The sequence below is a fragment of the Rhinolophus sinicus genome, chromosome 14 (genome assembly GCF_057876585.1).
Source record: "Rhinolophus sinicus isolate RSI-liver-muscle chromosome 14, RSI-T2T, whole genome shotgun sequence".
NCBI lineage: Eukaryota > Metazoa > Chordata > Mammalia > Chiroptera > Rhinolophidae > Rhinolophus > Rhinolophus sinicus.
This window is the reverse complement of record NC_142514.1, coordinates 13,533,104-13,546,460: the sequence shown is the minus strand read 5'-3', so window position 1 is coordinate 13,546,460 and position 13,357 is coordinate 13,533,104. Positions and strand designations below refer to the sequence as shown.

General features: G+C 48.2%; 1 protein-coding gene across 5 annotated transcripts in view; it reads left to right on the top strand.

Annotated features, from left to right (window-relative positions):
* The window catches only part of PLA2G2C (phospholipase A2 group IIC), a 57,537-nt gene extending 56,057 nt beyond the window's left edge, over positions 1-1,480 (top strand). For all 5 annotated transcript variants that reach the window (XM_088790309.1, XM_088790308.1, XM_088790307.1 and 2 more), the window contains exon 5: positions 576-1,480. In XM_088790309.1, coding sequence (XP_088646435.1) covers positions 576-745 — 170 coding nt within the window. In that variant the 3' untranslated portion in view covers positions 746-1,480. The remainder of the gene's footprint in view (positions 1-575) is intronic.
* Positions 1,481-13,357: the final 11,877 nt, after the last annotated feature.

Below are 13,357 nucleotides of genomic sequence, written 5' to 3'. Positions count from 1 at the left end.
GAGCATGAACTGTTTTCAACATAGAGAAATCAGTGGAACTTGCTGATGGACAGGGTGTGAAAAGTCAGAGGAGGGGAGGAACCAAGGTTGGCTGCTAGTTTTTGAGTAGGAGGTGATGTCATTTACCAAGCAGAGCCTGTGGGTAAAGGACAGGCTTGGTGGGTGGAGGGAGAGCGGACACCAACAGTTCCCTTTGGGCACCTTAAGTTCTTGATGCCGGAGCTGTCCAAGTGAGGCGTCAAGATAGTGGTTGGAAAAACAAGATGCGTTGTGAGGAAATGGGTGCCATTACCTGGGACCTGTGTGCTGCCCAGGTGCACTAACTCAGGGTGCCCCTCCTCCGTACAGCCCACACGCCCCCTTCGCTTGCCTCCTCCTCGCATCTCCTCACTCCAGTATTTGTGGCATGTCTAAGTGTGATCAGGGCTTGGGGACGAAGGACGAGGACTCCTCGTTTCTTTCCTTTCTGTTTTCAGCCATGGATCCCTTGCCGCAAGCTCCGTATTCTCCCCAACCTTAGAATCAAACCCTGGGGGTGATCTGGGAGCCCCCAGTGACCCTCTGTCTCTCTGCAGGTGAATGTGCCCCTGGTCCTGGTGGCAGCTGCCTCTGTGGGCTGAGGGCCTGCGAATGTGACAAGCGATCTGCTAACTGCTTCAAAGCGAGCCTGCCCACCTACGAGAAAAACTTCAAGCAGTTCTTCTTGAGCCGGCCCCGGTGTGGCCGGCGTAAGCTCCAGTGCTAGCGAGGCCAGGGGGTCCCCTTGGCGGTCAGCATTGGCTCTCGTGTCACTTCCGGGAAAGCTTCTTCCCTCAGCCCAACAGCTCACCCTCCAGCCTGGAGTATTCCTTTGTCACTTGGCATCAGAGGGCTGGAACGCAGTCATAGAGAGGACAAAATCCTGGCGTCCAATGGAGGGAGACAGACCCTAAGTATATACAGACATAAATGCTACATTCCCATAGTAGTAAGCGTAGTGAAGCGATAAAACAAGGTGACAGTGTAGAGACATGTCCCCAACCTCCATCCCAGCAAGTTACCAGGAGGAGAAAAGCCCCAGGATCTACCCTAAACTCTCCCTCCATCCCCCTCCCCAAATCAGGGTGCAGGCAGACTTGGGGCCCAGGCCCACAATCCAGATCCAGCTGGGAGCAAAGCAGACATCCCAGAGCACAAGGTCTTGGCACACACACCAACGACCCGAGAGACAACTTGGAGTTTGTTTCTCCTTTGCTCGACTCCTGCCTTCTGAAAACCCTCAGGTGGGAGCAAATTGAGGACACATTCACCTCTCAGGAGACAGAGCTTGACGACTGCAGTGTCCACTGCTGCCACGTGGGTGTCCTGGCCAGGAAGATGCCAAAGAGATGGGGAAAGAGGTCATGGGGGAGGGAATCAGATGTATCCAAACTTTCCATCCAAATGTAGAAGCTCCTGGTTACATCAGACATAAATTCTAATAAATAGTAAAGTGATCTAATCTCGGTGCACTCTGATCTTTATAATGCCCGGCTGGTTTGGTAGATGGCAAAAACGGCCACAGTTGTTCTCACGTCTCTGTATCCTCACCTCTCACAATGTGACACTCAGCTTTTCCCATCAAGAGGTAGAGTCTGTCGTCCCCACTCCTTGAATCTGAACTCTGCACCAGCGTTGTGACTTGTGTTGGTCAAGAGGACGTCATGGAAGCGATGGGCTACCAGTTCCCCAACCTAGGCGTCAGGACACCTGCCTCCACCATGGAAAAAGCCTGAGCCAGCCTGCTGGAGGATGGGAGCCCACTTGGATGAGAGTCGGTCAGCCCAGTTGTCTCAGCTGAGACCTCAGACGTGAAAGCACTCGGTGAAGATCGGCAAAGCCAGCTCATCGCTGACCAGAGACACACATCAGAATGTAGCCGAGACCAAAACAACTGCCCAGCTGAGCCCAGCCTAAACCACCAGCTTGCAGAACGTTGAGATTCATAAAAGCTGCTGTTTTGAGTCATTCCGTGTGGGTGGTTTGCTACACACATAACTCAAGGAATAATTGGTCTTCATTCATTGAGACTCCTGGGTTCCCAGCGCTGTGCTGTACTTGGAGGCCATAGAAGCATGGTGGGCATGGCCTCTGCCCCTTACCTTGTAAGTCTCAGCGGAGAGAGGTCATGCTCATGTTATAATGAAGAACACACGGAGGGATGTGATCACTCAGGCACCCAACAAACATTTATTGAGCCCCCGCTGGGGATGGGGATTCAGAGATGTAAAGAAAACAAACAAAATTGGGCCTAAATATCCTGGGGAGAACGTTAAGAGCCATAGCAGCTTTTGGAAGTTCAAGTTCAGACCCTTAAAATCTGGATTGAGTGATGCTGTCACTGGTATGAAGACAGAAAGGGGAGCCAGAGGTGGGTGGTCAGCAAAGGGTCTGGGGACCAGGCCTCCTGGGCTCTGCCTGGCTCAGCTCACATGGTCACGTGGTAAATTGGTCTGTTCTTCCTACTTGCCCCACCCACCCGCATGTGCTGTAGTAATTGCAACTGCAGAAAGAAGGGAATCTTGAGGTTAGTGGGCCTCAGCGAGGCTCTTAAAAGTCTGTAAGGGACACAGTTGCAGAAAGGCAGGCATGGAACCAGGGGACGGTGCCCAAGCCAGGCCCCTCCCCTCTTTGGGCGTTTCTGACCACAGCAGAGTCCAGCTCAGGACTGGAGGTGTCTGGCCTCCTGCCACAGAAGAGGACAAGGGACCAGGGCTGAGCTCAGTGTGGAGGACAGGGGTTCTAGTGACAGACCCAGGCTGTCTTCCAGTCCTTGGGCCTCGGCTCCTGTTCGGGGCCCGTGATGGCATCCAAGGCCTGCTCAGTGTTGCTGCCCCGATTCTAAGAGGAGTGAGGTGGGACTGCACAGGACGTCGGTGACTTTCACTGGGAAAGCCTGCTCTCCTACAAGGGTCGTTCTCGTCCCCTCAGCAGCCCACTGAGGGGCTATTCCATGCCTGGCTAAGGGCAGAGAAATAAAGATGCAGCAGACGTGGGAACCTTTGCTCTCAGACCAGGGACGACATAAGTCAGCAGGGGATGGCAAAGCAGGCTGGGAAATGCTGCAATTGGGGTCGGCTTGGGGAGCAAGGACCACCCTCCAGGAGGCTCAGGCAAGGCTTCCCAGAGGGATGGTGGAGGGCTGACATCTGTCTGAGAGCTGAGAGCCGAGCAGGAGTTGGGATGGCCAAGGGGGGTGTGCAGAGCCTCTGCTTCCCCCCATCTCCGCTGAGGGGCCCTCACCCATCCTTGCCCCCTCCCAGGCCAAAAACCTGCATGTTGAATTCTTTTTCTCACATCCCACATCCAATCTGTTGGCACTATCTTCAAAATACATCTAGCTTCTGTATTTATATAATACTTCAGTCAAATGTACGCATTATTAAAAAGTAAAGCGAGACGGGAAAAATGTAAAATGTGACCACGGCTCACTGCCTTCATGGCTTCCGTCTTGGTCTTGGTCTGAGCCACCATCACCTCTTGCCTGGATTACCGCAGTTGCCACTCACCATTCTGTCCGCTTCCACCTGCAGAGGTTGCCTCTGCAACCTCGTCCCCACACAGCCACCGGTCAGCACAGTGTCTGACGTCTGACCACGTCCCTCCTCTACTCATCCCTCCAAGGGCTCCCCGTTTGCCTCTGAGTAAGAGCCAACGTCTTCTGATGCCCCATGGTCATCTCCTCCCCAAAGCTTGGCCTTGCCTCCTGTACTCTCCCCATCACTCCCCGCCCCACCTCAGGCCTCGGTGCTGCTCCTGGCCCACCCTTGAGGACTCTGCCTGGCTGTCCCCTCTGCCTGGAAGGCGCTTCCCCCCTGGCTCTCGCCCTCTTCCTTTGATTCCTTTGCTGGAATCTCTCTTGCTAATAAAACTCATGCCGACCACCCTACTTAATACTACCCACCACCCCCACTGGCATTTCCCCTCTTCTTTGTCCCGCCCTCCCAGTTCTCTTCTGCCACTCAATGCACTTACATTCACTTACAGCCATTGCTCATTGTCTGTCTACCCGCTAGACTATAAGCTCATGAGGGCAAGGATCTTAGTCCTTTTCTGTATTTTTTTAAATCACTGATGTCTGTGTTGGATGACATGAGGCCAAGAGGAATTGGAACGGAATTGCAAGCTGCTCCGTGGGGAGCATGCACTGTGGGGGTGGATTTTGGAGCGAGTGAAAGATGAGGTGGGCAGGGCTGGGTGGAGGAGAATCTCGTGGTCACTCTACCACGGCTGGGAGCAGTGGGGGCCCAATACTCTGAGCCACCCACCGCTGGCCGCCTGGGAGAACTCGGGCAGCTCCTTTCACCCCAGTGTCCTCGTGGGCAAAACAGCTGACTGAGACCATGGCATGTGCTGATTCACACAGGGAGGACGTGCGTGGCCATCATAGGGACTCAGTAATGCTCAGTCTCTTTGCCGCTTGGCACTGTGGCTGGAGCAAGCACCCTGCCTCGAAGGGGACAGACTTGGAACGCAGATGTATTTTTACAACCGCTCTCTGGAAATTTTGATCAGCGGTGTTTCTTTATTTCTGGCTGAAGCTGTCAGACAGACAGGGAGGTGGAGCGGTGGGCACACTGTCCACCAAGGATGTGCCATGGATTCAGTGCCCCCTGGGGAGAGGCTGTCACTGTTTTAGGATGACTGCGCTGAGAGTGTGTGTCAGCTGTGGCAGGTAGAGTCGCTGTCTCCCATTCGCACTTCTGGGGTGTCTGTAAAACTGGCCCAGCAGATGGGGGAATGTGGCATTGGGCAATGTGGGCGTGGCTCTGGGCCCTAGAGGGGGGTTGGGGCCTGAGGTGAGTGGGTTTCTGGGTCAGTGAGTGCAGGGCCTGGTGGCTCCTGGGATGGGCCGGGCATGACTGAGCTCACTAGGCAGCGGGAGCACATCCAGGAGGGAGAACGAAGAGATCTGGGAGGGGTGTGGCCCAGGCTCCAGAACCCTGACTGGGGAGGAAGGGCAGTCCAGACGTGTCCCCCAAACCGTGCTTGCTGGACCAGGCAGCCTCCAGATACAGAGCACTCGCCTTGTCCAGGCCCAGGGCTGGCTTCATACACAGAAAGCTGACCCATCTTCAGGCAGATGCTGTTAAAAATCTCAAATTTACTGAGACTCAAGGTCACACAGCTAGCATGTGACAGAGCAGGGGACTTGAGCCCAGCACTGACTCTTCCTGCCCTAAGATTTCCTTTCACAGTCGTGTCCCAGCAGGAAGCCAGTTCTGGAGAGACCTGGGGTAAGCAGTAACCGGGGTAGCTGCTCCAAGCGTTTCAATACACGCCCCGGAGGGAGGCCTAGAATCTGGTTCTGGCTAAGCCACTAAATTGTTTCCTCCCTCTCTCCCTCCCTCCCTCTCTCCCTCCCTCCCTCCCTCCCTCCCTCCCTCCCTCCCTCCCTCCCTCCCTCCCCTTCTTTCCTTCCTTCCTTCCTTGCTTCTTTCTTTCCTTCCTTCCTTCCTTCCTTCCTTCCTTCCTTCCTTCCTTCCTTCCCTCCTTCCTTCCTTCCTCCCTCCCTCCCTCCCCTTCCTTCCTTCCTTCCTTCCTTCCTTCCTTCCTTCCTTCCTTCCTTCCTTCCTTCCTTCCTTCCTTTCTTTCTTTCTTTCTTTCTTTCTTTCTTTCTTTCTTTCTTTCTTTCTTTCTTTCATTTATTGCACAAATGTTCAGTGTACTAAGACTTGGCTGGGCACTGAGGATTCTGCTTCTGTTACATGACCTTGAGCTTCTCCGGGCCTCAGTTTCCTCCTTTTATAAACAGCTACTCATAGCCCCACCTCCTAGGGTTGCTAAGGGGTTAAATGAGATGACACACAAAGCTCTGAGCACAGTGCTCAGCACACAGTAGGTCCTTTATAAGTCCCACTCTGCTTCCTGGGCCCTGATATCCTGAGGCCCTGGGCTGCGTGCCCAGGGAGTGTGGGCGTTCCAGCAGGGTCGCTGTGGCAGGGCCATGTGCTGGTGCCTTTTGTACCGTACATCCCTGCCTCCTGATGCCCCACTTCGCCTGTTGTCACAGTGGGCGGTGTCAGTTGCTTGTTAGAAAGACACAACTGGGGAAGCGAACAGCCAGCATTGCTGTGCCAACCTCGGGGGAGCAGAGGGCCGCCTATCTGCATTCCTAGCCAGTCCTGAGCCTGAGACCAGGGCTGGGCAGGTGCCAGGGGCCCGGCTGTGGTTTGGGGGCAATAAGTACCCACAGAACCTTTCTCCCTCTCCCCCTCTCCCCCTCACATCTGGCAGGGAACCAGGTTTTCTTGCAGAAGCACAGCTTTGCTTCTCTCAGAGTCCCGTTTGGGGGCGAATGTCCCCGTGAATGTTCCATCAGCTCCTCCTTCCTTCTACCTGCGGCTGTTGTCCAGTCTGGCCCTGAGGACCTTTGGCCCAACACACAGTCAGAGGCAGCAGTCCCCAGAGCTGACTGTTTCCATTCTCCACGCCAGGCCCTGTGCTAGAGGCCCTCTCGCCCGTGGCCTCATCCCATCCTCAAACCCCGCACTGGGCTCTTCATTATTCTCCACGTTTTGCAGAAGGGGGAAACGAGACTCGAGGGGGTGAAGCAACATGGCCTTGACATGCCAAAGGCCATGTGGCCTGTGAGCGGCAGACCCAGGGTTGCACCCAGTCTGCTCTTTGTGAGAGGCGGTGTTGGCAGCAATGATAAGATGGTGGAGGTTGGAAATGCTCATCCATTCCCTGTGCTCCCGAGCACGGCCAGCCTGGGGCAGGGTCTCTCACTTTGGGTTCCAAAACGGAGGGGCTGGAGGTGGGGAGCACCAGGTCGGTGGTGACCTACCATCACCACTAGGTGTCGCCCAAGTTCTGGAGAAGAGTTGGCAGCCCCACCCTGGAGGGTTTGAAGGCTGGCGGGGAGGGGCAGTGATTCTCAGAGAGTGGAGAAGATTGGCCCAGGTCTGGGCAGAGATGGTGTGGCAGTAAACAGAGCTGGACAGATGCTAAAGTGGTAAAAACAGATTGTATTCAAGAACTATTGCAATAGGGAAAAGACCTCAGTATGTGCTGGGCTCAATTCTGAAAAGACCAAAGAAAAGTGGGGATTTATAGCTAAGGAGCAGGGTCAAGGGGTCAGTGGACAGAAAATTACTAAGAGGGTAGGAGAGTTCTTGCTAAACTCACCTAACAGAATTCTTGCTGAAGGCAGGCAGGGTGATCACATGTCACCTGAAGGATGTTGGAGGGTGAGGCATTTGATCAGATAATGAGGGTGGGTAGGGGATCTCATTAAACCGACATCGCAGGATTCTTACTAAAACCAGCTATGCAAAGACGGACTCAAACGCCCAAAGGTCCAGGCCTAGTTGAGAAGAGGTCTCAGGAGCCTGACTAAGTTTGGTCAAGGAGAAAGTCTTTGTCAGTCCCTCTTCTTGTTCAAGGACAGAAGAGACATTCTCTCCTCTGAATGAGTCCATTTCTCGTTTGGTCACCTCTGTTCCTTGGTGACCAGTAGGACCATCTCCTGAGACTTGGTAATAGAGAATATTCGCTGGACGGTGTGAGCCTTCACTTCAATGAGGGGGAATTTCTGTGGGGGGAAAAAGATGAATGGTTGGAGCTGACTAAACCCAGTTTTGAGTCCAGAGGGTAGCCAACTGAGATTTCTAGATGTTGAGCTTAAAGCATCTTTAGAGGGGAAGTGAGGAAAGCAGTGGCAACGCAGCGCACTTCCTGGTTTATCGTTTGAATGTCTTTGGTGATGGCACAGCCATCAGTGGCAAAGTCAGTTCATGAAGCATCCAGCTTCAGCACGTGGGGCTTCCATAGATAGTCCCAAAAAGGGTCTGGGCAGTCGGTTTTAGTTCTCCATGACTCCAAGTCAGCAGGGAGGGAGGAAAGTTGGAAACATCAGCTCAGAGAGTTGTAACAAGATCTTGAAGGGAACTAGAAGACTTGACAAAATGTGTAAGATGCAGGATCTAGTCCAGTTTACAGGTAGATAACAAAGTAGAACAGAAAATGTAGTTTAACCCAGGGGCAAAAAATAGCTCAAAGACATTGAACATGACTATAATTTAGTAGCCCATGAGGGTGTATTATTTATCTCTATAATAATGCACCCCCTTTTGATTACCGTTTACAAAATTAGTCTAATTAAATTTGGAGCAATTATTCACAGACAGGTAGCAAGAATGGTCATTGACCACAGAGGCCTTTTTGAGTTTGTGTGGCTGGAACTTTTCACAAGGAATCTCAGACTAGACTTTTAAAAGCCTCTCAAGGCTAGGGATAGCAAAACCAAGAGCTCACCAGCAGATTTTTCTTTCTATACCTGTAGATTTGGGTGAATTTCTCTTTCTGAAGGCTGCCCAGATAGTCTAAGTTTCCTCATTCTGCCAGGAATTGACTTTCCTTATTCATCTCTACAGGTACCAGGCTGGTTTTCTCCAGGAGGACTTTGTAAGCATTGGCTCTATAAAGTCAACTCCAGTTCCTTAAATCGTATTCTATGCACATCATTCTCAACTATGAAATTCCACTCAAGCCTTGGTAATATACCCAGTTTCCAATTATGTTCTGTTCTAAGGGAAGCAGATTCTTATTGAATTTATGCAAAGAATTGCATTACCATGAAAAGAAGACTACTTCCTAAGAGTTTCCAACTTCTGGAGGGATCAGGCAGTGAGAAAGATAAATGTTTCGTTTCTATTTACAAAAGTATAATCTACTAAATTGTCATATGGTATCGATAGCGTAAGATAAAAGGGAAAGGCATTCCTTAAGTCCAGAAAATAGAACATGAAAGAACCAGCAGTGTTCCAAACGAAAGCTGGAATCATCCTTCATCGGTTAATTCAGTCCCATGTAATTAATTCTCCTTCTTCTTGATCTTGGGTTAGCAGCTTAATGAACTCATCAGCTTCTCTATTTGTTCTGGAAATCCTTATTCAGTCCAGTGGTGTGGGCTCAAAGTTATTCAGTGTCATCAGAAACCTTTCCCTAGAGTACCTGTCATAGTCCTTTCCTTGGGTCACTGAAATAGTCTTTTTTTTTTCCTTTCTTTTTTTTATTAGTTTCAGGTGTACCAAATAATGTAACAAAGCTATTCATAGCTCCACCTATACTCCATGTATACATTTAGTTAGACATTTACACCCCTCACAAAGTATGAAGACAAAGTATTTTGGCTACTAGCTGATTGATTGCATGAGCTTTCAGGACGGCATCAGAAGAAAACAGTAACTATCTATCGGTGACAAAAGGCTTAAACGGGCCGTGGTTAAAGAGCTGATGAAAATTTACCATCATAGAATTGACAAAGAAATGAGGTTGTCTCTGTGACATATAACATATTCAGATAATAACTGGAATCGTGGCGGATCACATTATACCAGAACATTTCATGAACCTCAACTCAAGGGCATTGACAAATTTCTATGAACTGCATACAACTGCTGAAATATTTATGTTAGATTAAAATATTTACTCATACAAATATAACTTAGGAAAAGTTGAAGCATCTCTTCTTATTTGGTAATGCCTGTCATGCAATTCAACATGTCAAATAAACCAAATTATTTTTAACATCTTTTTACCGATGAAAAAACAAATCCCTTGAGATTTTCCAGAGCTCTCTGGAAAGGGCCGGTTTGAGGTCAGTTTGAGATCCAGATTTCATTTAGGATTTGATTTTGGGAAGGCAAAATTGTCAAAAATATAAAAACACAACAAACCAAAAAAATCCTTAGCTCTTTTAAAAGTAAGAAATCTGGGCTCTCTTTAAAAAAAAAAAAAATCAATGACACAGTTAATATAAGCACAGGCAATTGTTCTGATAAAACAAAAAAATCTTTGTTTCCTCCGCAGTTTACTCAAAGATGAAGAAAAATCTTTTACAATCTCTTATAAAGAGCAGACCAATAATCCAAGAAAACTTGTTTTCACACAGAGAAAAACCAAATTCTGGTTTTGCATCGATACACTATTGTGGCTCATTTTTTTCTAGATAAATTAGTTCAATCTTAGCCAGCTTGTCTGCACATAAAACTTCTTTTCCGCAAACACTTTCCAACTTTCTAGATCCACTCAAAAATCTTTTTGTCCTATATTTTCCTCTTTCTTATTCTGGAACCAACTTTTAAACAACCTCAAAACAACTACTTTAAGACAAGATTACTCTCATTTTTCCCTAACAAAAATATATCCTACAATCTTGCCTGTTTTGTATACCGATTTTTTTGTCTTCATCCCTATTATTCTTAGTATTTTTATTTACATGTATTGATTAGAATTCTTAACTCTGAGTAACCTTAATTTTCAGTGGAAATAAAGAAGTAGACAGTTGTTAACTGTCTGCCGTATATCAACATTCTATGGTAAATTAGCAAATTTTGTAAATATATTATCTCACAATTTCTAGAAATGTATGCTTCCTCTAGTACAACTTTTCATGTATGTATTTGACAGACCCAAATACAGAGGGTGCCAAAAAAATGTACACACATTTTAAGAAAGGAAAAAACTGTATTAAAATTGTAATATTCAATATATACAGATAACAAAAGATGAATACAGGTCATGTGTATACATTTTTTCACACCCCCAGTATATTTCTCTATGTCGTATAAAAATAAGAAGCCGAAAAGCACATAAGCTTAAACTTGTGCTAAGTAATTAATGTTTCAGTAGTTTATCTTTCTTAGAAATGATCCAGATAGTTAATGAATCACTTAATTTAATTTAGCATAACTCTAAGGTTACAAGTTACTGAAAAGATTTTGGGAAATGTTTTAAGGCAGACAACTTATAACATTAAACAAAACTAGCCATCATCTCAAGTTATTTCCCTGCTAACGATTTTTATAGCCCATGCATGTTAGGCAAGTATCATAAAGCAAAAACCTAAAAAGTTAAAGACATGGGTTTTCTGTTTTGCTGCTGTGTTTGATCTACGTGAAGTAGTGGAAATCAAGCAATTCATTTTAACTGCATCTTTACTTGTGCATTTGTTCTTGGGTTGAATTTATAATTTTTATAATTGTAAACATCTAATAGATATGACAATACCCTAGTTAACTAGTAAACCCAAGTAAATAAAATGTATGCTTATATTATACTTTAATGTTGATAACTCAGAAGACATACTGTGTTTCCCCGAAAATAAGACCTAGCCGGACGATCAGCTCTAATGCATCTTTTGGAGTAAAAATTAATATAAGACTGGGTCTTATATAATATAAGACCCAGTATTATATTATGTTATGTTATGTTATTTTATATTATATTATACCCGGTCTTATATTAAAATAAGACCAGGTCTCGTATTAATTTTGGTCCAAAAGATGCAGTAGAGCTGATGGTCTGCTATATCCTATTTTCGGGGAAACACGGTACAAATCTTCTGGTTTATGTAGATAGTTGGGTCTCAGCTTCACTCCATTTTATACTTTTTACCAGAATGTTTCCGGCAGGTGGAACAAGTTGCGATTACTTCTTCAACATGAGGGAGGGCGAAAGCTTTTTACGGTATTTGTGGAGGAGACGTTTAAGATTTCCGTTGCCCTGATATATACTCTTAAGAAGGCTGTGGACTACATTTGAGGCAAGAGACCGAGGGGATGTGAAGTCACCGTGTGGATGTCCCCAAAGTCCCTCTGAGTGGATAGACTATCCAGTCTGTTTCCAATGAGCTCTTTTCTTTTGAGCTTCAGGTAGTTGCTTTCAGGGGTCCCTGAGTTCCTAAAAAGCTGCTGATGAAGTGGGAGGAGCCTAAAATTCAAGTGACTATAAGGGGTAGAGGGGCTGGAGTAGGAGGGAAAGGCCTGCTGGGGTGGGCAGGGGATGGAGGAGATAGAGGTGCGAAGGGGGTCCTATCAACAGGTTCAAGGGAAGCCCGAGGGGGTTAGAGGGGGGAGATGGGAAGGGAGAGGTCTTAGAGGAGCCCGTTTGGGGAGATCTCACGTTTCCCGAGATACCAGTGAAATGACAAATTCAGCAGGGGTTTGAGAAGGGGGGTTTCAGTGGCCTGAGAAGTTCCCTTGCGGGGAGCAGGATCAAACAGAGAGAACAGAGAAGCTTTCCAAAGAGCCTGGGAAATGTTTCTAGCCTTGAGGGTCAGGGAGTGAATTCCCACTCAGAAGAAAGAGCCAGGAAGAAAGACTCCCGGCCCTGTAGGTACCTTTCAGACAAAGCAGCCTGGAACTGGAACCCAGCTTCTCGAGGACGTTCAGAGCCACAGGAATCAAAGCCGTGCTTGAGGGGACAGTTAGCCAGAGTGGCCTCACCCATGGACTCTGAGCCATCAGTCAGGAGTGAAGACTAAGGCCTCCAAGGTGCACACCTGGGGTCCTGGGTGAGAGGCCTGGGGACCCAGTGATGAACCGGATGCCGTCCAAGTCACGGCACCACGCCTGTTAGAAAACCAGATGCTGGGCCCTAGTTTTAGCGGTAAAAACAAATTGTATTCAAGAACTATCGCTTCAGGGGCCAGTATAGAACTGGGCTCAATTCTGAATTCGACAATTACCAATCTTCATTTTTGTTTAATGGGAATTCATAGCGAAGGTGGATGGAAAATTGCTAAGCGGATGGAATACTTCAGGCTAAACTGGCCTAACAGGATTCTTGCTGAAGGCAGGCCAGGGCATAAGCTATCAGCTGGGGATGGTGGAGGGTGTGGAATCTGGAGAGCTATTCATGGTGGGTGGGGATTCTTGCTAAACTAACATGGCAGAGTTCTTACTAAAACTTGGTAATGCTGAAATGGACCTGGAAACCCAGAGGTTGAGGCCTGGTTGAGAAACGGTCTCGGGAGGAGCCTGACTAAAGATTGGGCAAGGAGAATCTTTGTTAATGGCAGACCCCACCCCCACACCCAGTGGGAAGCAAGCCTTAGTATAAAAGACCTCACTCACTGGGAAAGAGTCCTGAGGAAGGAGAGATCACCCCACACCCCACCCCCCAGACTTAGAAACAAGGAGCCCCTTCTTTAAAAAATGTGACCCCCACTCCTCCTGTCCACTTCCAGAGACCTCAAATACACCATCCCAGCTCCACCCCTTGTCCCCTTCGGGGTCCCTTCCAGGACACACTTGGGGCTTCATCCTCCGTGCTCCCCGTGAAACCCTTGGTACCAGGCTGTGGGCTTCCGGCAGGCAGAGGCTATGTCTTGTATGGCGTCCACCCTGAAGCCCAGCATCATGCCTGGTCCATAGGAAACCATCGATATAGGTCCATGGAATGAATGAACCAATGGGCAATCTTGTCCAGGAGTTTTCAAACTTTTAAAAAATTTTAGCCCAAGAATCTCTTTTCTCCTTCCAGTGTTTATGTGAAAGCTCCATGTAGAACACGGGAAAAGCAGGGCTGCTCAATGGGGATGAAGTTGGGG